This window comes from Bos indicus x Bos taurus, chromosome 10 (assembly GCF_003369695.1).
Source record: "Bos indicus x Bos taurus breed Angus x Brahman F1 hybrid chromosome 10, Bos_hybrid_MaternalHap_v2.0, whole genome shotgun sequence".
NCBI lineage: Eukaryota > Metazoa > Chordata > Mammalia > Artiodactyla > Bovidae > Bos > Bos indicus x Bos taurus.
The window spans coordinates 38,673,626-38,695,398 of NC_040085.1; the positions used below are offsets into that span (position 1 = coordinate 38,673,626).

General features: G+C 37.7%; 2 protein-coding genes across 2 annotated transcripts in view; one reads left to right on the forward strand and one right to left on the reverse strand.

The window, feature by feature from the left end:
• The first annotated feature begins 6,365 nt into the window (after nucleotides 1–6,365).
• RTRAF (RNA transcription, translation and transport factor) lies at nucleotides 6,366–20,962 on the forward strand. Its single transcript, XM_027553753.1, has 8 exons — nucleotides 6,366–6,526; nucleotides 8,269–8,393; nucleotides 11,187–11,286; nucleotides 15,443–15,532; nucleotides 16,425–16,513; nucleotides 18,544–18,612; nucleotides 20,484–20,532; nucleotides 20,640–20,962. Exons 1-8 carry the CDS (start codon nucleotides 6,466–6,468, stop codon nucleotides 20,792–20,794), a joined length of 738 nt encoding a protein of 245 aa, XP_027409554.1. The 5' UTR covers nucleotides 6,366–6,465; the 3' UTR covers nucleotides 20,795–20,962.
• A 101-nt stretch (nucleotides 20,963–21,063) lies between these two features.
• The window catches only part of NID2 (nidogen 2), a 92,684-nt gene continuing 91,974 nt past the window's right edge, over nucleotides 21,064–21,773 (reverse strand). The window contains exon 20 of the mRNA XM_027553752.1: nucleotides 21,064–21,760. Within this exon, the coding sequence (XP_027409553.1) occupies nucleotides 21,750–21,760 (11 nt within the window). The 3' untranslated portion in view covers nucleotides 21,064–21,749. The remainder of the gene's footprint in view (nucleotides 21,761–21,773) is intronic.

Below are 21,773 nucleotides of genomic sequence, written 5' to 3' on the forward strand. Positions count from 1 at the left end.
TGAAAGTCACTCCCCCAAGTTTTCCTAAGATGCAGTCACCAGCCCTCTTTTCTTTCCATGGTTTCTCAGGGAGCCCATCCTCATGGTTCAATTACAGCTTTACATTGATGGCTCCTCAGCTGACATTTCTGCCAGGCCCACTCACTCAGGCTCATTCCAGAATCTCAGGAGTGTTCACAGGTGTAGGCAAGGAATCATCATAATTTTCCCTCTACCCTGTGAGTTCTTGGCTGAGACCCCTGTAACAACAGTAACAACCACAACAAAACAGATGAACTAGAGAAAACCAAGTCAGGTATTAATACATGCAGCACACATAGGAGAGCCTAAACCAAAAGTAATTCAAAATGGTGGTTTAGAATTCCAGATTATAGAGTACCTTCAACAGAGAACAATATATTTGTAGAGAAATGATAAGACAGCATTTTTAGTCTTCCAAACTGAGGGAAGGTAAATATATGGGAGGAAAATAAGGGAATGAGGTTTGTTTGCAGGTTTCTCTGTTGTATCTCTGAGCTGATGAGAATCCATCTTGAGTAAAAGGAGAATTTATATCCTCAGTCAGTTCAGTTCAGTCTCTCAGTCATGCCCGACTCTTTGCAACCCCATGGATGCATGCCAGGCTTCCCTGCTCATCACCAACTCCCAGAGCTTGCTTAAACTCGTGTCCGTTTAGTTGGTGATGCCATCTAACCATCTCATCCTCTGTTGTCTCCTTCTCCTCCTGCCTTCAATCTTTCCCAGCATCAAGGTCTTTTCCACTGAGTCAGTTCTTTGCATCAGGTGGACAAAGGATTGGAGTTTCAGCTTCAACATCAGTCCTTCCAATGAATATTCAGGACTGATTTCCTTTAGGATTGGCTGGTTTGATCTCCTTGAAGTCCAAGGGACTCTCAAGAGTCTTTTCCAATACCACAGTTCAGAAGCATCAATTCGTCAGCATTCAGCTTTCTTTATAGTCCAATTCTCATATCCATACATGACTACTGGAAAAACCATAGCTTTGACTATGGCAGAGTAATGTTTCTGCTTTTTAATATGCTGTCTACCCCACATCCAGTACCCATGGATGGAGGAGCCTGGTAGGCTGCAGTCCATGGGGTCACTAAGAGTTGGACACGACTGAGCGACTTCACTTTCACTTCTCACTTTCCTGCTTTGGAGAAGGAAATGGCAACCCACTCCAGTGTTCTTGCCTGGAGAATCCCAGGGATGGGGGAGCCTGGTGGCTGCCGTCTATGGGGTCACACAGAGTCGGACACGACTGAAGTGACTTAGCAGCAGTAGCAGCAGCATGTTGGTCATAGCTTTTCTTCTAAGGAGCAAGCGTCTTTTAATTTCATGGCTGCAGTCATCATTTGCAGTGATTTTGGGGAAAAAAATAAAGTCTGTCACTGTTTCCATTCTTTCCCAATCTATTTGCCATGAAGTGCTGGGACCAGATGCCATGATCTTAGTTTTCTGGATGTTGAGCTTTAAGCCAACTTTTTCACTCTCCTCTTTCACCTTCATCAAGAGGCTCTTTAGTTCTTCTCTTTCTGCCATAAGGGTGGTGTCATCTGCATATCTGAGGTTATTGATATTTTTCCCAGCAATCTTGATTCAAGCTTGTGCTTCATCCAGCCCAGCATTTTGCATAATGTACTCTGCATTATAAGTTAAAAAAGCAAGGTGACAATATACAGCCTTGATGTACTTCTTTCCTGATTTGGAACCAGTCTGTTGTTCCATGTCCAGTTCTATTTTATATCCTGCCTTTAGGCAAAAAAGGGAGGGAACTTTTTCTGGGTTTGCTGCTTCTCAATTACCTTCAGCTCAAAGTAAGTTTTATGTCAAAGAAGCATACCTATTTTGTGGTGACATATTCTGGTTTCCTTCACATTTCCATCAACCATCACCTCAAACTCAGCAGGTCCCAAACTTGATTCTTCATGTTCCTCAACTGGTTCATTTCTCCCAGTGCTCCTGTTTCTATGACTGCAACCACTATTTTTAAAATCTCTGATGTGTGACATTCCTGAGGTCACCTTTAAGCCATCCCCTTTTCATCCCATGCTGAGTCCCACCAACTCTGGACTGTTTCTTTCAACCCTCTCTCTGGTATCTGTCCTCATGTTAGGACTATTTCATTTGTAAGTGAAAAAACCCCAACCCTACCTGACTCAAGGACCCAAAGGAATATATGGGCTCACATATATGAAAAGTAAGACATTTTCAGGAATTGTCTTTCTCCACCTCTTCGTTCTGTTTTCTTTGCGTTGTTTTCATTGCCAGGTAAGCTTTTCTCCTGAGCATCAAATATGGAGGGTGGATACTTCATGCTCCCTAGATGGCTAAGGAAATTCCTATTAATTCCTATTCCATTTCTACCATTAAAATTGAGCTTCATTGGCCTGCTTTTTGCTTTTAATGCTAAATCATGAAATTCCAGAGCCTGACCTTCAAAAAAAAAAAAAAAAAGGAATGAAGATGTTCTATCTCCAAGGAAGAAGAAAGACTCTCTGTATTTGCAATTTGTTTTAAAAAAGGTCTGATTTAATGGGGCATTAAACTAATAGCATTCATTGGAATATCAAACTTGTCTTTCTAGACAATAGAGATTTCTGTAGAAGTGTTATCAATTTGTTCTGTTCGTTGTTTTTGGAAGAATAATTTGAACAAAGAGGTCTAGTAAATCTGCTAAGACTTTTTAAAAAACGTTGCAAGTCATGAAAATAACCTTCAAAGAGTAACCTGTATCTCTGATTTGTTGTTCTACTTGATAGCGAGTTGGACTGATAATAATGTTGAAATTGCCGCCTCTGCATTTCTGAAACCATGCAAACTCTCACAGATACTCCAGGCTTCATGAGCCATGCGGTCCCTGTCACCAGCATTCAACTCTACCCTTTAGCACCAGAGCAGCCAGTGAGCACACGGTTGTGACTATGTTCCAATACCACTCTATTTCGGGACACAAAATTTGAATTTCATATAATTGCCATGTATCATGAAATATTCTTATTTTGATTTTTCAACTAGTTAAAATTATATAAACCTTCCTTATCCCTCACTTTCACTGAGTACTCTGTCTGGAACTGTCTTAACCCTGTGTATTCATGTGGCTAACTCCCTTACCTTCTTAGGTCTCTATATTTTACCTTCTTTTTTTTCCCCTCATATTTATTTATTTGGCTACACCAGGTCTTAGTTGTGGTACTCAGGATCTTTAGTTGTGGCATGCGAATTCTTGGCTGGGGTGTGTGTGATCTAGTTCCCTGACCAGGGATCAAACCCAGGGCCCCTACACTGGAAGCATAGAGTCCTAGCCACTGGACCACCAGGAAAGTCCCTACATTTTACCTTCTCTGTGAGGCCTAACCTGACCATCCTCTTGAAAACTTCTACCTGCATCGTTTCCCACTGCCTCCGCCATCCCCATCTCCCCTCCTTATTCCCCTTATCATGTTATGACTTCCCCATAGGATTTATCACCTCCTAAAACATGAAATAATTTACTTATTTATAATTATATAGTTCATCTTCCCTTGCCAGATGGAAGGCTCTCAGTTTTTTTGAGAGCTTTTTTGGAAGGCTCTCAGAGGTTTTTGTGTGAAAGTGCCTAAAATACTGCCTGGCACACGGGCAAGATTGAATAACTTTGTTGAATAATTAAACAGAGGGATTAATGACCTATCAACCCCTTGGCCAACTATTAGATTGGGATTCAGGTCATTTGATTAAAAAAAATAGTCAATTTCTCCTTCTTGATCTTCAGAAATGGAATTGTCCAAGATTCACTTCCTATTGGACACTATGGGCCAAGGGACTCCTTCAAATGCAGGGGGAAGAAAAGACAAATTTTTGTAAATAAAAAAGAAGTTGAATGCTTATACTCTTCTATACTTCTTTTCCATAATTAGTTTTAGCCCCTGCTCGAGTCTGGTGGTTCCTGCAGCATTCTGTGTGTCTGAATCCTCTTCCAACCTTCTCATACCTGGGGGTGATGACTTTGGGCCTGAAACAGAGAGACATGGTCAGGAGCAAAAAACTTAGTTTTTTGCACTAAGGAGTCAATTCCACAAAGCAAAATGTAAAAGCTGCTTTTCCCCACTTTTTAAAGAAATGCACTGTCTGCAGTTGCATTAAGCATTCCTTTATTATTTTCCCTTTGTTTATGGGTTCTGGTCATTTTTCTTAATTTTTGGCTGGTACCTCATTGATTATACAATTAGTATACACCACAGTGTGTGACTAGGGCCGCAGCTCTGATCAAATTTTGTTTGAGGCAAAACACTTGGAGCTGATTTTCCTGATTTACTCAGTAAGCATCTTATTTGGAAAATATAGATTTTCTCACAGTTCCTCCTTAAAGCTGTATTCTGACCTGATAGCACACTTTGCACTTCTCAAAATTTATCACTTTATAACTCTAGATCATAAGCACTTATTTACATGCCTATTTTTGCTTTTATAGTTGAACTTCCTGAAAATATCTAACTCATTTGTATGCTAACACAGTGTTTAATTATAATCTGTTGAAATGAAATTTATATAATTGGCTTACCCCCCAAGAACTTCAATAGTTCCCAGTAGCATGGCATGAAAGATCCTTCTTGATCAGGTCCTTGCCTCTGTCCAAGTCTCATCAGCTGTCATTCTGTCCTACCTTCCAGCTCCCATAAGTTCTAGCCCCTCTGGGCCATGCCTTGCCTTTGTATATCCTCTTCCCTCAAGACAAGTTACCCTTTTGACTGCACTGTGAACTCACCACCTTCAAGTCATAATTTAAGATTGTTTGTTTATTGCTTTTCTTCCCTCTAGGGCTTATAAACTTCATGAAAGTAAAGGCGTGGTCTCTCTGGCTCACTGTTGTCTGTCCAGTATCTGAAAGCAGATGGGGACTGAATCAGGAAGGATCTTAAATATGATAAGAAGTTTTGATTATTGCTAGAAGGCAATGAGGACCCACTGAAAGATACTAAGCTTTAAACTGTTATGGACAGGTTTTTGTTTTAGGCGATTTTTATTCTACAAAATCACTATCATTACTGTGTCGGGGAGTGGGCTGGAGAAGGCAAGACTGGCTCTAAGAAACCAGATAATTAAAGCAAGCAAAACTTATGAAGGCCTGATTTGAGGTACCAACAGTGAGGTTGGGAGGAGGTGAGGAATTTGAGAGGCAGAACAGCAGGAATCAATGAACTACTGGATGTTGTAACTGCAGTCAGAGGGAGTAAAGGGTAAGTCCAGGTTTCTGGCTTCAAAATTTTGTGGTTGCTAGTCATGTCAGGAACTGTCACGTAGTATTACAGTTGTATGTTTACCTATGGACCACTCCTAACAAGTCATGTGTACGCATACTCAGTCGCTTCAGTCGTGTCCGACTCTTTGAGACCCTACAGACTGTAGCCCGCCAGTCCATGGAATTTTCCAGGCAAGAATACTGGAGTGGGTTGCCATTTTTTTCTTCAGGGGATCTTCCCGACCCAGGGATCAAACCCACGTCTCCTGCATTGGCAGGCGGGTTCTTTTACCACTAGCGCCAGCTAGGAAGCCGAAGGCGTCATAAAGTGGTGGTTTTAGTGAGTGAAGTTGCTCAGTCATGTCCGACTCTTTGCGAGTCCAAGGACTGCAGCCTACCAGGTTCCTCCGTCCATGGGATTCTCCAGGCAAGAATACTGGAGTGGGTTGCCATTTCCTTCTCCAGGGGATCTTCCCCACCCAGGGATCGAACCCAGGTCTCCCACATTGCAGGCAGACGCTTTAACCTCTGAGCCAAAGGCGTTTTAGACTCTTGCGACCCCATGGACTGTGGCCCGCCAGGCTCCTCTGACCATAGGGTTCTCCAGGCAAGAATACTGGAGTGAGTTGCCATTTCCTGCTCCAGGGAATCTTCCCAATCCAGGAATCGAACCCGGGTCTCCTCCATGGCAGGCAGATTCTTTACCGACTGAGCCAGGAGGGAAGCCCGAGTCATAAAGGGACCTTGCTAAAAGTCTTTGTATTAGCCTTGTTAGAAGAGCAACTATTATGTAGGAGGCATATAATTAAATGAATGAATGAATGAATACACTGAAAATACTAAACAGTTTGTATGGTCCAATAAGAGGTATGGCCGATAGCAGAAATTCTAAGGATACTGTTCTCTGCGTGCTGTTACCAAGACCGCGAAGAAAGCAAGCGGTAACTGTTCCTCAGGTGCTCTCTGCCTATTGTTCCACTAGAAAGCTGACAATAAAGTTTATTTAAGCGTCGACGTACCCCGACGTGGCCCCGCCTCCCCAGCCAGAGCCGCGATTGGTGGGCATTGTCCGGCGGCTGCCGTTCCTAAGCCACGATTGGCTAAGCCCGCCGTCATTTCGGAGCTCCCGGCGCCCGCCCGCCTTCTCGCCGCGTCACCCGCGTCTGCGCCTCCTACTCCTCCTTGCCTCGCCTCGCTTCTCCCGGCCGCATCCCGCGGGACCGGAGCGAGCAGCGGGGACCATGTTCCGACGCAAGTTGACGGCCCTTGACTACCACAATCCTGCCGGCTTCAACTGCAAAGGTGAGGAGGCGGCCCCAGGCCCGCAGCGCGACCGTGACCGGCCGGCCGCCGCTTTCTCAGCGCCCGCTTCTGGGCTCTCCACCTGGACAGTCCGCGGCCTTGTCTCCCCGGCGCCCTTCTCCTCCCAGCCCCGAATACCTATGCTTTCTCCCATCCTTCCTTATCCGCTACCCACTCTTGCCTCGGCATCGCCACTTTCTGCACTTGCTGAACTCCAGACACCACCCCCACAGCCCTCGCCCGCACCCTCAGCACTCTAGAAGGAAAGTCTTCGCTTTTTAGCCCTTCAGCCCCGTGTTTCACGGGTGATTGGGCGATACCCTGAGCACCTGCTGGGGGTCGGCACAGTGCTGGAATTCTAGGAAACTGCTGAGTAACTTGAAGACTCGTTCAGGGAACTAAGGAGGGGACGGGGTAGGAGTAAGGGCAGTCAGAACCCATCCAGCAGCTTGAGCCCAAGACAAAATGAAGTCCAAGACTGACAGTGTTGGGGTGAGCGCGTGTACTAACGAGCTAATTACTGTGTGGGGGTTGTGGCGGGGGGGGGGAGTTAATAGACGAGCGGGGCGGGTTGTAAATTGTAAATACAAAGGTATTTGGGATTTCACAGCTTGAAACTGTAGAAAGTGTTAAGATTGCTACCCACTGCTACTCACCTGCCACCCACCACTATTTTCTTCCAGAATTCTTGGCCGGTGGTAGATTAAGTTTGAAAGGGATCAAGTAACACCTGAGATGTTAAGACCATTGTGTATTCTCAAGACTTGGGGAAGCCTAAATTTGAACTCAAGCTTGAATTTGGAAATTGAAGATGACAGTGTTTTGTCATCTCCTGTAGAAGCATGTCAACTTACAGAATCTTGTTTTTCTGCTTTGCCTTTTATTTAACAAAAAAGGTTCAGTAGGAATAGAGCTTAGATCTGGATTCGAAACTTTTAAGCCTCAACTTTTCACTGGTAAAATGGGAATATTACTTACCTCAAAAGCATATGGAAGGATTAAATGAAACAACATACACACTATTCAATGAATGTGTTTAATGTCCTTAATACCAAATGACAGTGATAGTCGGTATCCTTGTTCTGATCGCCATTTAATTTCTTGTACTTTATTGTTGCTATTAATTTAACCTTTCTCAGTCCTTTCTCCCCCTCTTCCTCACAGGAACTGAAATAATAACTGACACTTAAGTAGCAAAATTGTGTGCCAGGCACTGTTTTTATTCTTATTTTATTTAATCTTTCATAACAAGCCTATGAGGTAAGTCCCCATTTTGTAACTCAAGAATCTGAGGCACAGAAAATTTAGTTAATTAGCCCAGGTTCACACAACCACTAAATTTCTGGAGCCAGAATTTGAATTCAGGCCAGGATATGAACAAAAGTTAATCCAAAGTCTGTACATTCAACTTTTACTTCAAGCAGCTCAAGTAATTTATGATTTTGTAGTTTTTTGTTTTTTTTTTTTTAATTGCACAAGACTATTTGTGGAGAAGGAAGTGTTTTACCTGGTTCTTCTCATGGGCGTCCCTTGTGGCTCAGCTGGTAAAGAATCCGCTTACAATGCGGGAAACCTGAGTTCGATCCTTGGATTGGGAAGAACCCCTGGAGAAGGGAAAGGCTACCCATTCCAGTATTCTGGCCTGGAGAATTCCGGACTGTATAGTTCATGGGCTGGCAAAGAGTCGGACATGACTGAGCAACTTTCACTTTATTGTGATTTATATGGTGTTTTTATTACAGATGAAACAGAATTTAGGAACTTCATTGTTTGGCTTGAAGACCAGAAAATCAGACACTATAAAATTGAAGACAGAGGTAATTTAAGAAACATCCACAGCAGTGACTGGCCCAAGTTCTTTGAAAAGGTAATAAATTAGAAAGTAAAATATACCGAGAGCTTGTCTATGAAGACAGCTTTTAAAATAATATAATTTTTCTTTTAAAATAATATAGCGGGATAAAACATCCACAAAACTTATTTGCAGGGCAGGAAGAGAGATGCAGACTTACAAAACACACTTTTGAATACAGCAGGGGAAAGAGAGGGTGGGACAGATTGGAAAATTAGGATTGACATATATACACTACCATGTGTAAAGTAGATACTGGGAAGTCAGTGTATATAGTGCAGGGAGCTCAAGTCAGTGCTCTGTGATGACCTAGATGGGTGATGAGTGGAGTGGGGGGTCGCGTAGGAGGGAGGTCCAAGAGGGAGCAGATACACACACACAGACATAACTAATCATTGTACAGCAGAAACTAACACAACATTGTAAAGCAATTATACTCCAAACAATAATAATAATAATAATCAGTGTTAGAAAAGCTTGATTTCAGGGATATAACTTTTTTTTTTTTAACCATATTTTTAAAGCATATTATCTCTTCCTACCAAGCATTCAGTATTAGAAACAGTATGGTGAATCATCAGGCATGAGGGTGGGGGCAGGAATATAGGGGATAAAGAGTTTGAGCTTGATCCAACTAGGGAGTTCTCACAGTTTTAGGTGATATGACTGGACTAATGTTGCCAATTCTCAGCTTTCCCAACCAATCCCTGGCTTCTTGAAACTGTCAGCATTAAGCTAATGTATCTGGAAAGCAGGCCCTTATCCCCAGTACTTAGATGAGTGCCTGACATTCAACGGAAAGACCTGTTTCTTTCATGAAAATATATATTTATAAGTGTGTATTTGTATACATATATGTTATGAATATAAATGAGTGAATGTATAGCAAAATTTATTCAAATCCTCTAGGGCCCTGTACCTGACTAGCAGGCTGCCCATTGAAAACTAACTTTATAGACTATTAACTAATAAAAGTAATGGCACAGTTAGACACTCAAAAGAAATAGTGTACTCCAAAAAACAGAGACTTCTTAATTAAACAGGGACACATATTATATAAATAGTAAAAATGGCCAAAATCAGATTTTTTTATATTACATTAAAAGTGTAGCCGAAATAGTATTAAGACATTATTAACATGATTGAAAACTAAGGTTCTCTTGTGTTTGCTTATATTTAACATACACAGTTGTCCTTTTTGTGTACAATAGAAATAATACTTTTTAAAAAACTGTATTATTTTTGTGGGTAGAATAACTTTTTCATTGACCTAGTTTAATTTTAGTAACATTTTTGCAGAAAACAGAGTTTTTTCAAATTAGAGTAAAAATTACATTTTACACTATCATTATATTAAACATTTTTATCAGCTCTGTTACTTTGATGAGATCTTTTTCTTTAAGAATTTGAAAATGATTTAATTTTTCATTGAGTGGAACAGAGTGTTTAGGTAGCTAACTTTCTCTTTTTGTGGACTAGGGAATTGTGTAAGCTACATACTATCTCTGTGACAATGAGTAAGTTTATTAACCTTTCTGTGGCTTGAGATTTTTATCAATAAATGGGGATAACAGTGGTATCTTATCTCAGGAGTGGCATATTGTTCATGAAATATACCTATGAGCCTGTCACAGAGGTGCCTGGCCCATCGCAAGTGCTATATTTGTTGATATGCCTGCTTCTGCTACTAATATTGGTACCACTAGATCATTTTCCTTTACCCTTCAAAAGTATATTGAAATTTTTGACAGACTTGTTAAGACTTTGAAATACATTATTAGAATTTTATATTTGCTTTTATCACATTTTACTTAATAGTCGATTTGTGTACAAGACGATACAGAGTTCCACATGTGGGAGGGTGTTGAAGAATAATCAACTTTCCAATGAAAAAGACCCAGAAATGACAGTAAAGTAGTATAATCTAAAGATAAATATATTGGAACTTACACAGATACTGTCCTTAAGGTGGTCTCTTTGGAATGATGATGTCATTGCTTAAAGCATATTTAGAACTTCTTTTGGAATCAAAAGATTTAGATCAGGAGACATATTTTGAATATTGGCAGTTTTTTATACTTTGAAGGTGGGTTTGCTTTTTGTATCATGACTAAATCTTGTGAATGAGGTGCTTTTTTTTTTTTTTAAAAAGCAGGTGAATAAAATTTTTGGTTAGAAAATAAGGTATGGTTAAAAAGTGCTGATTCATTAGATATCCCCCAAAGGATTTCCAGAAGGTTTGAGTTATAGCATTGTTGTGGGATTAGATTTTAAGCTCCTGAGACATTTACTTTAAGGACATGCTTATTTGAATATATTGCTTCTGATGTTTATTCAAAACACCTGTGTGTCACATAGCTTACTCTCTTGGAAGCATTCCAAAATATGAAAGCTAAGGTTTAGATAATAATTGGGTTTTGTTTTTTGATACATGGTTTTATTTAACTACTCTGTGTATTGAGACCTAGAATCATGGTTTAGATTCAGGTCCCTGATTTAAGTTGTGTAACTGTCAAGAAGTGTTGACCTATAGGCTTCGGTTTTCTCATCTACAAAATGAAGTTATTGTAGATCAGTGATGCCCTGTCTGGAATCTGCAAAAGTAAAACTTTCATAAAGCATGATGGGAGTACTTAATTTCTTTCCTAAAGTAGTATATACTTAAATGGGTATAATTGCATCAAAGGTTTAGTAAAATAAATGTTATAAGAAATTCGTGAGAGATAAAAACTCAGGTCTCTTAGTTCCACCATGTTTTATTTTGTGACTTTATAGTAACAATGAAGCAATTTTCCTTTTCCTTCACAGTATCTCAGAGATGTTAACTGTCCTTTCAAGATTCAAGATCGACAGGAAGCAATCGACTGGCTTCTTGGCTTAGCTGTTAGACTTGAGTATGGAGATAATGGTATGTTTTTTGTTTTTATTTTATTTATTTATTTTTTTAATGGTATGTTTTGTGCGGAATATATTGTTTTAAAGAGAGGGAGAGAAAGGGTGGGAAAGGAGGGTAAAAATGTAGGGAACTTGCCCATTTGTCTTAGATTGTTTTACCTTTGATTCATTTTCAGTTTTGTACATCCTCATCTCACTTTACAGTATCTGATTAAAATTTTACTTTTTGTTTGTAGTCATTCTAGATTTTCTTTTTTAGAATTTGAAGGTGATGTCCTCTTACAAAGTCACATCACTTCAGTGAATTTGCCGGCTTGGCACAGTCTGCACCTTAGCCTTCAAGTTCATTTGTTGCTACTGTCCCAGGATTGATAGGATTTCAAGTCTTGGGTGCAGCAGCCAGTTTCACTGGAGACTGAAATACACATCTAATGCAAATATGCACTATAAGCCAAAATATATTTATTATTCATGTTTAGCATTTTATTACACATACTTGTATCATTGGAATATTTTGAATATTAGTACTTATCGTGAAAATAGTTTTCCAGTAAACCATTTTCTCTCATTAGGCCATTTCATTTTGAAAGGCCTGCTAACATCTAAATCTAAGATCTGATTATCTTATTTTATCTCCATCCTCTGCATTTATGTTCTCTTTCTTGGGACTATCAGTTCCAGTCTTAATCATTCGCTTTTGAAGCCTTTTTAATGCCTTTTGTTGTTTAGTCTCTTAAGTCATGTCTGACTCTCTGGGAATCCATGGACTGTAGCCCACCAGGCTCCTCTGTCCATGGGATTTCCTAGGTAGGAATACTGGAGTGGGCTGCCATTTCTCGCTCCAGGTTTAGTTTCAGTGTCTTTGGCCCCTCTTTTCTTCCCATCCATCTTTTCCTTTGTCTGCTGTATCTTTCCTTCTCCATCTCCACTGCCGTCACCCAAATTCTAGCTCTTGTCCCTTTCTCCTGAGATTATCATAACACCTTTCATAGTAGTCTCCCATCTGTGTCACCCTCTGTTTTCATCCACATGGCCCCCACCAAGCTAATTTTTTGAAACATAAATGTTTTAGGATTCTACACTTTGTCTCCAAAGAATAGTTCCTTTTATATATTCACAAACACCATTGCTTTCCCATTTTCTACAAAAGGAATTCCAGGCTCCTTAGCATGATATCAAAGCCTTTAAACTAGTATTCATATACTTGCCACCCCAGCCAAACTAGAGTAATGCTGTTTCCTCTTTCCACCTCCTTTTTTCCCCCTTCTTTCTTTGCTTTCACTTTTCCCTTGGCTAATATGCCATTTCAGTCTATCTCTACACACATAAATCCTGTCTGTCCTTGTAAGATCCAGCTCAAATGCCAGCTAGCAGCAATGATACTTCCTTGTTAACTTTCATAACTTTTACCTCAATAACTTTTTAGATCATTTGCACTTTTCATTTTGCTCGTGTTACTTGCCTCACTAAATTGTAAGCTGATACTCAGCTTTGTTTTCTACATGGTACCTCTATTAATTTCCTGTTGCTGCTGTAACATATTGCCATAAACTCAGTGATTTAAAAGACAGTATCTTACAGTTTCGGAGGTCAGAAGTCCAACACCTGTATCAGGACTGAAGTCAGTTTGTCGACAGGGTTCGTTTGTTTTGGAGGCTCTAGGGGAGGATTCATTTCTTTGTCTTTTCCGTCTTCTGGAGGCTGCCTGCTTTCCTTAACTCTGTTCCCAGTATCTTCAAATCTAGCCACATAACAAGTTCTAATCTCTGTAATTCTGCTTTCATTGTCACGTCTTCTCTGACTCTGACCTTCCTGCCTCCCTCTTCTAAGGATGCTGTGATTTCATTGTGCCCACCTAGATCATCTAGGGTAACCTGCCACCCCCAATTTCAAGGTCCTTAATTCAGTCACACCCACACAGTCCCTTTTGCCATGTAAGATAACATATTCATTACTTCTGGGGATTGCAGTATGGCCATCTTTTGTGGGGAGGGAGCAGTCATGATTCTCTCTGCCACAGTGCCTGACGTAGTTTCTTATGTACAGTAGATGTGCTTATCAATTTTAATAAATCTTTGGTAAGTGCAATATATGAATGTAAGTACAGTTATTTCTCAGTGATAGCATGGTTTCTTTTAATGTATAAAAAAGCTGAGTTTATATCTGAAACACTGCCCCTTAGCAGTAGGAGGCACTGTTGTTCTCTTACGGCTTTACATTGATGAGTTCATTCTTCTTGACTTTTAAGTTATTTTAAATTTTTATTTTTGATAAATTATAAATTTTTATTATTTATGCCTTAATATTTTGTAAAGCCTTTAGCTTGCTTGTCAATTAAGGTGATTAAAAGCTAACTTAAGTTCTTTTAACTTTTTTTGATAATTTCAAATTTACAGAAATGTTGCAGGAATAATAAAAAGAATTATTACATACTCAAATTCTGCAGGTGTTATTAACATTTTACTTCATTTGCCTTATCCTTTTCTGTGTATTCACATACTCCTAATTTTTTTCTGAACCATCTGACACTAAATTGTAGATGATTTCTGAAGCACTTAAATGCACATTTCCTAAAAGAAAAAGTCATTGTCTTACATAGCTACAGCATGGTTATCATAATCAGGAGATTAACTTTGATTCTCTGCTGTTGTCTGTAGGTATTACTCACATTTCAGTGTTTATCTCAGTAATGTTCTTTACGGCAAAAACAAGCGAACAAAAACCTCCAGAGCAATCCTGGATTGTGTGTTTTGTTCATTCTCGTTCATCTCTGTGTCCATTCTCCTACACTCTGGAACGATTTACTCAGTCTTTGTGCTTTAGGACAGTGACATTTATTTTGTAGAATGTCCTTCAGTTTGGGTGCGTCTGATGGTTCCTCATGGTTGGGTGGAGAGTTTGTAGTTTGTTAAGAATAACACAAGTTATGTTGCATTCTTGTAAGTACCTCATATTAGGATGCATGTGTTAGTGATACACCTAAATGTTAGTCATTTTTCTGATCACTTGGGTAAGCTTTCTTCAGTGTCAAGTTACTGTTTTCCCCTTTGCAGTAAATATGTATCTTATTTTTTTCTTTTTGACTTGCACCTCACAGGATGCAAGACCTTGGTTCATCAAACCCCATGCCCTCTGCAGTTGTAGACCAGAGTCCTAGTCACTGAAATTCCTTAGATACATATCTTGGAAAAGAGATACTTTGAGATGATTTCTCTGTGCTTTTCCTCCTTAAATCTTAGCTTTAGTATCCATTTGATGATTCTGGCCTGAGTCAATTATTATATAGATTATGATGGCCAAAAGGTGTTTTTCTGATGCCATCATTCTTCTACATTTTTTTTGGCTTTCCACTGAAAGGACTTTAAGAGCAGTTCCCTTCTTACCAATGTATGTTTTTATTCAAATCAGTGTAGATATGTGAATTCTTATTTTACTCAGTGGGTTTTAATCCTTATTTGTCATCGTGTATTTAAATGTTTGTTCCAGATTTGGCTAGTGGGGACTCCTTTCAGCTAACTTCTGTCTGACTTAAATTTTAATGCTTTTATTTCCCCCCCGCCTTTTTTTTTTAAGCAAATCATAAAAGCACTATAGCCAAAGATGGCTTTGGGGGCATTAAATTTAGTGAATTACTATTAAATATTTTTATTTGTAAAATCTTAAAATACTATTTTTCAAGTAAAGCTAATAAAATCTATTTTTGGAATTCTGCATTTTACGACTCAAAGTTTAGCTTTGTGTATCATGGTGTATTTGAAGTGCTGTTTTTTCTAGAAAGCAAAGTTTTTGATTCTGTATACAGCATTCAAAAGAAGATTTGAGAAGAAACTTCTTAGTAAATTTGTATTTAACCTCATGTGACTTATATTTACCCACCTCCCATTCTTCCCCTCCCAACTTTCAGAGGAAGCTGAAAAGCAGACTTTCTCAAAATTTAGATACCAAAGAAACGTTAATGAAAAGGTATTTGTGTTAGATAATCATTTTACCTTAATTAAAACAATAAACTACTCATATTGTCTTGTAGAGTTTTTTAATAGCAAAAAGTAATTTTGAATGGATGACTTGTCTGTGCTTACAACCAATTTGGCTTAAATTCAGTAAATAAGCAGTGTTTGTTTTACCTTAAGTTGAAGTCCTACAAATTGTATTTTTCCCTGTCTTTACAGCTGAAAAATACAACAAGGACTTGGTACCTGATAATACAAAAAATGCTGACAATGCAGCTAAAAATGCAGAGCCATTGATCAATTTGGATGGTAAGTTTATAAATGCATAAAAATTATCAACATTTTTGGTTTCTTAAATGTTTTTTACTTCTAGAATGAAGTCTGGGTTTACTTGGTTTTAGTAGTTAAGAATGTTTCATGGAGACAGACATTTGTGTTCATATTTTTGTATTCTTTATGCTGTTTTTTATTGTTGTGACAGTGTCCTTTCTCCCTTATATAGTTGAGTACCTGAAATTTAAAATGCTATGCTTTCATCTGTCCATAGTAACTTGGGTAATTGATTTGTGTTTAATCATAGTGGTGATTGCTTTCCTAGGTGCAGAAAATATTAATCTAATGACTATGAAACAAGTGTTAAAATTTTTCATTTTTGTAAGTCCCAGATGTCTTTAAGTAGTTCTTTCTCCATTTAAAAGTATGACGATTCTAATTCCTTAGGTTATGTTAAATATTCTTTTGCTGACTTATGGTGACCTGTTATTTATGAGTTACCCCTATGAATTAATAAGCTGCTTGGACACTCTAGGGCTGCTGCTCGGAGAAAAGGTTTTGGGAAAACTGTCCTTTGAAGGGAATCTGTGTATTAAAATTAATAGCTTTAAAAAAAAATTAATAGCTTTTTGAGAAAAGTTAATTAAAAGTGGTACATAAATGGGCCTTGCAGAGAAAGTTACAGGACAAACCTCATGTGAGTTAGTCATTTATTGGGTTGTTCACTTTGGTTGATTAGTAGGAAAACCATTGATCTCATCAATTTACCTAATGATGATGCCCCATACTACTTTTGTCAGCATTAATTTTAGAAATTAAGAGATTTTTTTGTTACTAGAAAATAAAAATGTTTTTAATATATGCTTACATTTATGTCTGTAATTACATGCTTACAGAGCTATAAGTTTCCATTTTTAATCTTTTATAGTAAATAATCCTGATTTTAAGGCTGGTGTAATGGCTTTGGCTAACCTTCTTCAGATTCAGCGTCATGATGATTACCTGGTAATGCTTAAGGTCAGATTCATATTTTTGATTCATACATGTAACAATTTTAAAAACTCATTTTCTAAGTAATTACATATTTATATATAATTTTTTAAATCTTCATTTTCTAAAAATAATTGTTTGATATTTAAAGCTATGGTTGAATGAGTAAAATGTGGAGGAATGTAGGACATAAACCGGATTTAATTAGTTCATTGGTTTTAGATTACCTAACAACCAATATCAAAGTATTTACTATGTACCTGCCTCTGTGCTAAATCTTTTGCAAAGATGATCTCATTCAGTCTTCCCAACAATCCTAGAGGTAGTTAACTGGTATCTTTTAAAAAATATGTATATGAAGAAACAGACTGAATGATAATAGATAAATAATGTTCAAGCTGACACAGAAAATGATAGGATTTAAACTAGACACTTGACCTTAAACTAGACACTCGGTCCAATCTTCCTCCTGTATCACCCCACCTCTTTTTAATTAGTCCTTCTAAAGATTCATGGTTGATAATTCATTAAGATCATGGAAAATGCCAAACTAGTAAATGGTGCATTTGGTCAAAGATATATACCCCCAAGTCTCTCTGAGGAATGAATGTTTCTGTCCTCCAAGCCTCCCATCCTAAATAGGCCATTCAGTTCAATCCTTCCATCAGGGAATCTGATGGTCTGAAAGATATGTCTTATTTCTGAGAGGAAAATCTATTCTTGCTTCAGACAATTCATGTTGAGTAACTATGATAGTCTTGTGGGGGAGGGGCAAGGGAGTGGTCCTTAGGATACCAGATTTGGAAGTTATTTTAGAAATTATTATTGATTTCTATGAGACAGAGCTTTAAATTACTTTAAGCCACTTTTCAGGAAATTAATTTCACTCTCCCCACAAGAGATTAAGCCATAATTTATTCTCCTTTTTAGAATTATATTAAGTGACAATTGTAAGAAGGGGAAGACTATTCTATTCCTAGATTATTGTAATTCCTTCTGCTGAATCTGAATGTTTAACTTGGATCATCTCAACTCCAATTGGATGCCAAGAGACAAAAGTTGTTTTTAGTGAAATTTAGCTCTTTCAAAGGCTTGTTCCTTTCTTGGGCAATTACAGAAATTATTTTGGAATGGTTCTACAGTGGTTGTGTCAGCCTTAATCATAAACTTAGAGAGAGGAAAATAGTGTATTTGGGATGCTAAAGTATAAGTCAATTATAATCAAAAACTATAAAATTCTAATCCTAACTGCATGTTTGTTCTTTTGAGTTAATTGAAGCAAACAGTACATGACAATATGGACATCCTCATAGGTTTGCTAGGTGTGAGAATCAGTGCATTAACTGTTTGGCAACTGGACTATGTAATGTATTTGCAGTGACTGTTAGATTGGTTTAGTTATTTTGCAAATGTATTTTTCCAGGTTTTTATTATTAAAAATAATTTTTCACACTTTTCACACTTATTTTGGGGTTTTCACTATGATTCACTAAAATTCCTTAAAATCTTTTCGAGTGTGTGCAAGTACATGTCTGCACTTGTGTCTGCAGTGATAAAGTGTGTTGATAATGAAAAAATGTGTCCTATGAATAATCTGAAAAAATGTTACTATAGTGAAGAACCCAAGGACAGTATTATACACTACTCTTTGTGTCAAAGATTGTGTGCATGCACACACGCATGTGCATATCCCTGGTGAGCTTGTAATTTGTTAGAGACATTGTGAGTATGTAGAAGGATCTGCTAGCAGTAATTGTTTTCTGAAACGATAACTGAGGCTTGGATAGAAAGGAGACCTTTATTAAAAATGTTTACCACACACAAATTACTTATTCAAAAAATGTAATTGTTATGAACATCATTCCACATTATTAAATGTTAAAAGTGAAAACTTTCATTACATTAGCTGTTTTATTTATTTTTAACTTGCTGGAGAGTTTGGTACTGAATTAAGTATTTCTAATTTCATCATATTGAGCATCCTTATTCTATATATTGAGAGAAGAAAAGATAACAGCCAATAAAAAGTAAAAATAATATTTTGGGGGATTTCTTAGGCAATTCGCATTTTGGTCCAGGAGCGCCTGACACAAGATGCAGTTGCTAAAGCAAATCAAATGAAAGAGGTACGTTGTTTTTTTTAATCTAAATAAATTCTAAATTATTACTGAACATTTTTTTTGGAGTTTGAACTTTGCTTGACAATGCTTAAGATATTCTGTGTTAGAACTGCCCAGAGAAAGTACTTCAGCAGGGTGGAATTAGATTCTTAAGCAAATTGTACCCAGTCATATTTGAGTGAAAAGTGAACTTCACATTTATCTCACTTCATTACTTTTAAGAAGCTACCAGTAGCACATTTACAGCCTACCGGTAGAAAACCACTGTGTGCGCTCAGGTAATTTAAAAGAACTTACCCTTGTGAAATTTACTGGGTTATTTTGACTAACTACTAGAAAACAGGACACACCTCCTCTTTGTTACTCGTTAGTTTTCCTTTTCTATATAAATCTTTATCTTCACCCTTTTGTTTCTTCAGAGAAATCTCATTTCCTACCATAAACCATGATAAAGTAACTTGTTCATAATTTTAGGATAGTTTCAGATGAAGTGTACCAAAAATCCAAATGTCCCTAAAGTCTTCTTGAGTATGGGTCAGTGCAGACAGTGTCCTTGGGTTAGCAGCTGCAGATATCTGATAATGCCCCTTCCTGCTACATAGATGAATGTCTTGGTTACAGTCTGTATTCTGAACCCTGGTCCTTCGGTCATGCCTCCCTCACCCTCTAATTCCCCAGTGTCTATTGTCCTCTGACCTCATCTTTATCAAAGCCCAGTAGTTTTGAAAGGTTATTAATGCCAGGGCAGGGTAGTGCCCCTCTGAAAGACACTCGGTTTCTTTTAAAGGTTCTTATTGGCTTATTAATTATGTATGAATCAGGCCACTGGAAATTAAAGATCAGCTTATTTCACCCCCACTATAGAACAAACAGTAAGTTGTTTTGGCATAATAAAATCATTCATAATCATTCAGCAAAACTATGCCTTTGGTTTGGAAGGCAGTGCAAATAAGGCCGTAACCAAATAATCTTTGCTTTTATTTGCCAAGTAAAATTCAGTTTATTTTCAGTGTTCCAAATAAATCCTAACTTCAGTGTCATCTCGGAAGATACTGTGCTACTATAATAACAGTGGAAGAGTTCTACAGTTTCTTGTTTGCACTCATTCAGTACACTGGATTTGGGGCATGAAGCGAGAAGTGACAGTTTAGCATTTGTAACATTGAAAGGATTGACTTTAACTGGTAATGATTTTATACAGTATATAATAAGCAGAAAGTCTAAACCGCCTTCCTTATTTTTGATAGTTATTGTGAACTTTATATGGTTTGGCATCATACCAAAGATGGTGATTATGATACAGTGCTGACTGGTTAACTAAATGGTTTAGATTCTGTTCATTTTCCAAGACCATTTCAAAATAACTTTTAAATGATATACAATCTGATAAATGTCATAACCATAAAAAAGTTATGTATATTTTAGAGTTGTACAGTTCATAAAGACAAATTGATATGCTCAAAGTTGAAGAAGCTCATGAATGGAAGTAATCCTGTTTGTTCTGTACACTGGCTGCTTACTGTCACTAAAGTGGGACAAGAGCAGCCCTGTCAACCTTTGCTCCATAGCTGTAATGATAGCACTGCTGCAGAAAGGAGCTATGCTTTTATAGTGCCTGGTTTTAAAGGACTGGATTGTGTTATGAAACGAGCTTCTTACTACATGGAAAAAGCCTTTTTTTGGGGGTTTTTTTTTTTTTTTGGTAGTAGGAAAAAAGTCACTCATCAAAAGGCATATTTAAAGAGAAAATTCTCAGGCACCTTGCCACTGCAGCTAAAAGGGCTAAAATAACAAACTAGCTACTGCTTTTCAGTTTGAGGTAAGAAAATAGACATGTATCACTATATATAGTCTGATTTTTGTCCTTTTTCCTTAAGGGCTTGCCTGTTGCCTTAGACAAGCATATTCTTGGTTTTGACACGGGGGGTAAGTGATTTTTAATTCAAACTTTTGAGAGACTTGGTGATTATTTGGGGGAAGTGAGTGAATAAATGCAAAAGTTACTGATTAATGCAGTGTTTCTTATGAAACAGATGCAGTTCTTAATGAAGCTGCTCAGATTCTGCGATTGCTGCATATAGAAGAGCTCAGAGAGCTACAGACGAAAATTAATGAAGCCATAGTAGCTGTTCAGGCGATTATTGCTGACCCAAAGACAGACCACAGACTGGGAAAAGTTGGAAGATGAACATTTTAGGATTTCAGCTTCTCACCTACTTAGTACAATTGGGAACCATGTAAGCTTTGGCATGTGTTTGGAAATGTCATGTTTTCAAGGGAAGAATCCCAGAAAATTGACTATGTTCTAGAGATTTACCATCATTGCTTTTTCTTTAATAAAGTTGGGAAGGCGATTTTTTTTTTTTGGCTGTGTGTTATGTATGGCTGCTTTCTGCCTTGCGGTTTTAAGTTCATGCCACCCCCCCAACTTCATTATAGACAACACAAATCCTTAAGTCATAGGAAAACTTAAAAATATATTTTATTGGAGTAATCTAGAAAATTTGAGAACCGTTACATCTTTGGTATTTATATATAAATGTAATCTCGTGGGTAATCCTATAGAGGGACTTACAGGATCAGAAAATACAAATTGAAACATTCTAGCACCTTTTAATATAAATAGAAATGCATTGATGTAGAGGTAAAAAAAAAACCCTTAGAACTTTTTTTGGGAAACTATAAATAAGTTGGTTATTTCCCATCAGTCCTGCATTAACCTTCTCTTAACTATGTCAGGGTTTATGATCTTTTAGGATTGTATTTTTATACTGATCACGTGTGCTTTAATTTCTGTCCAGAAAGCAAAAATCAGATTTAGGGTCTCAGCGTGCTCTAATTGGTTCTTAGTTGAATGAATTTGACCTTTTAAATATGATATAAATGTTTATGGAAAGTTGCTTATAAGCAACAATTAAAATTCTGTTGCCTTTTTTAATCTTGAAATAACTTGTTTTTTAAAAATACAGTAGTAAGGATTGAGGTATAAACTTTTCACAAAATATACTTAGTCTTTTTGCCTGAAAATGTTCATCTTGTATGTCCAGGAACTTGTAATGGCCAATTCCTTCTTCACTTTCACCTTTGTTCCTGGTAAATGTTCTTTAGGGTCCAGATTCCAATTGTAAACTCCAAGTCCATATTTACTTTCTTCCTGTGGAGGGAGG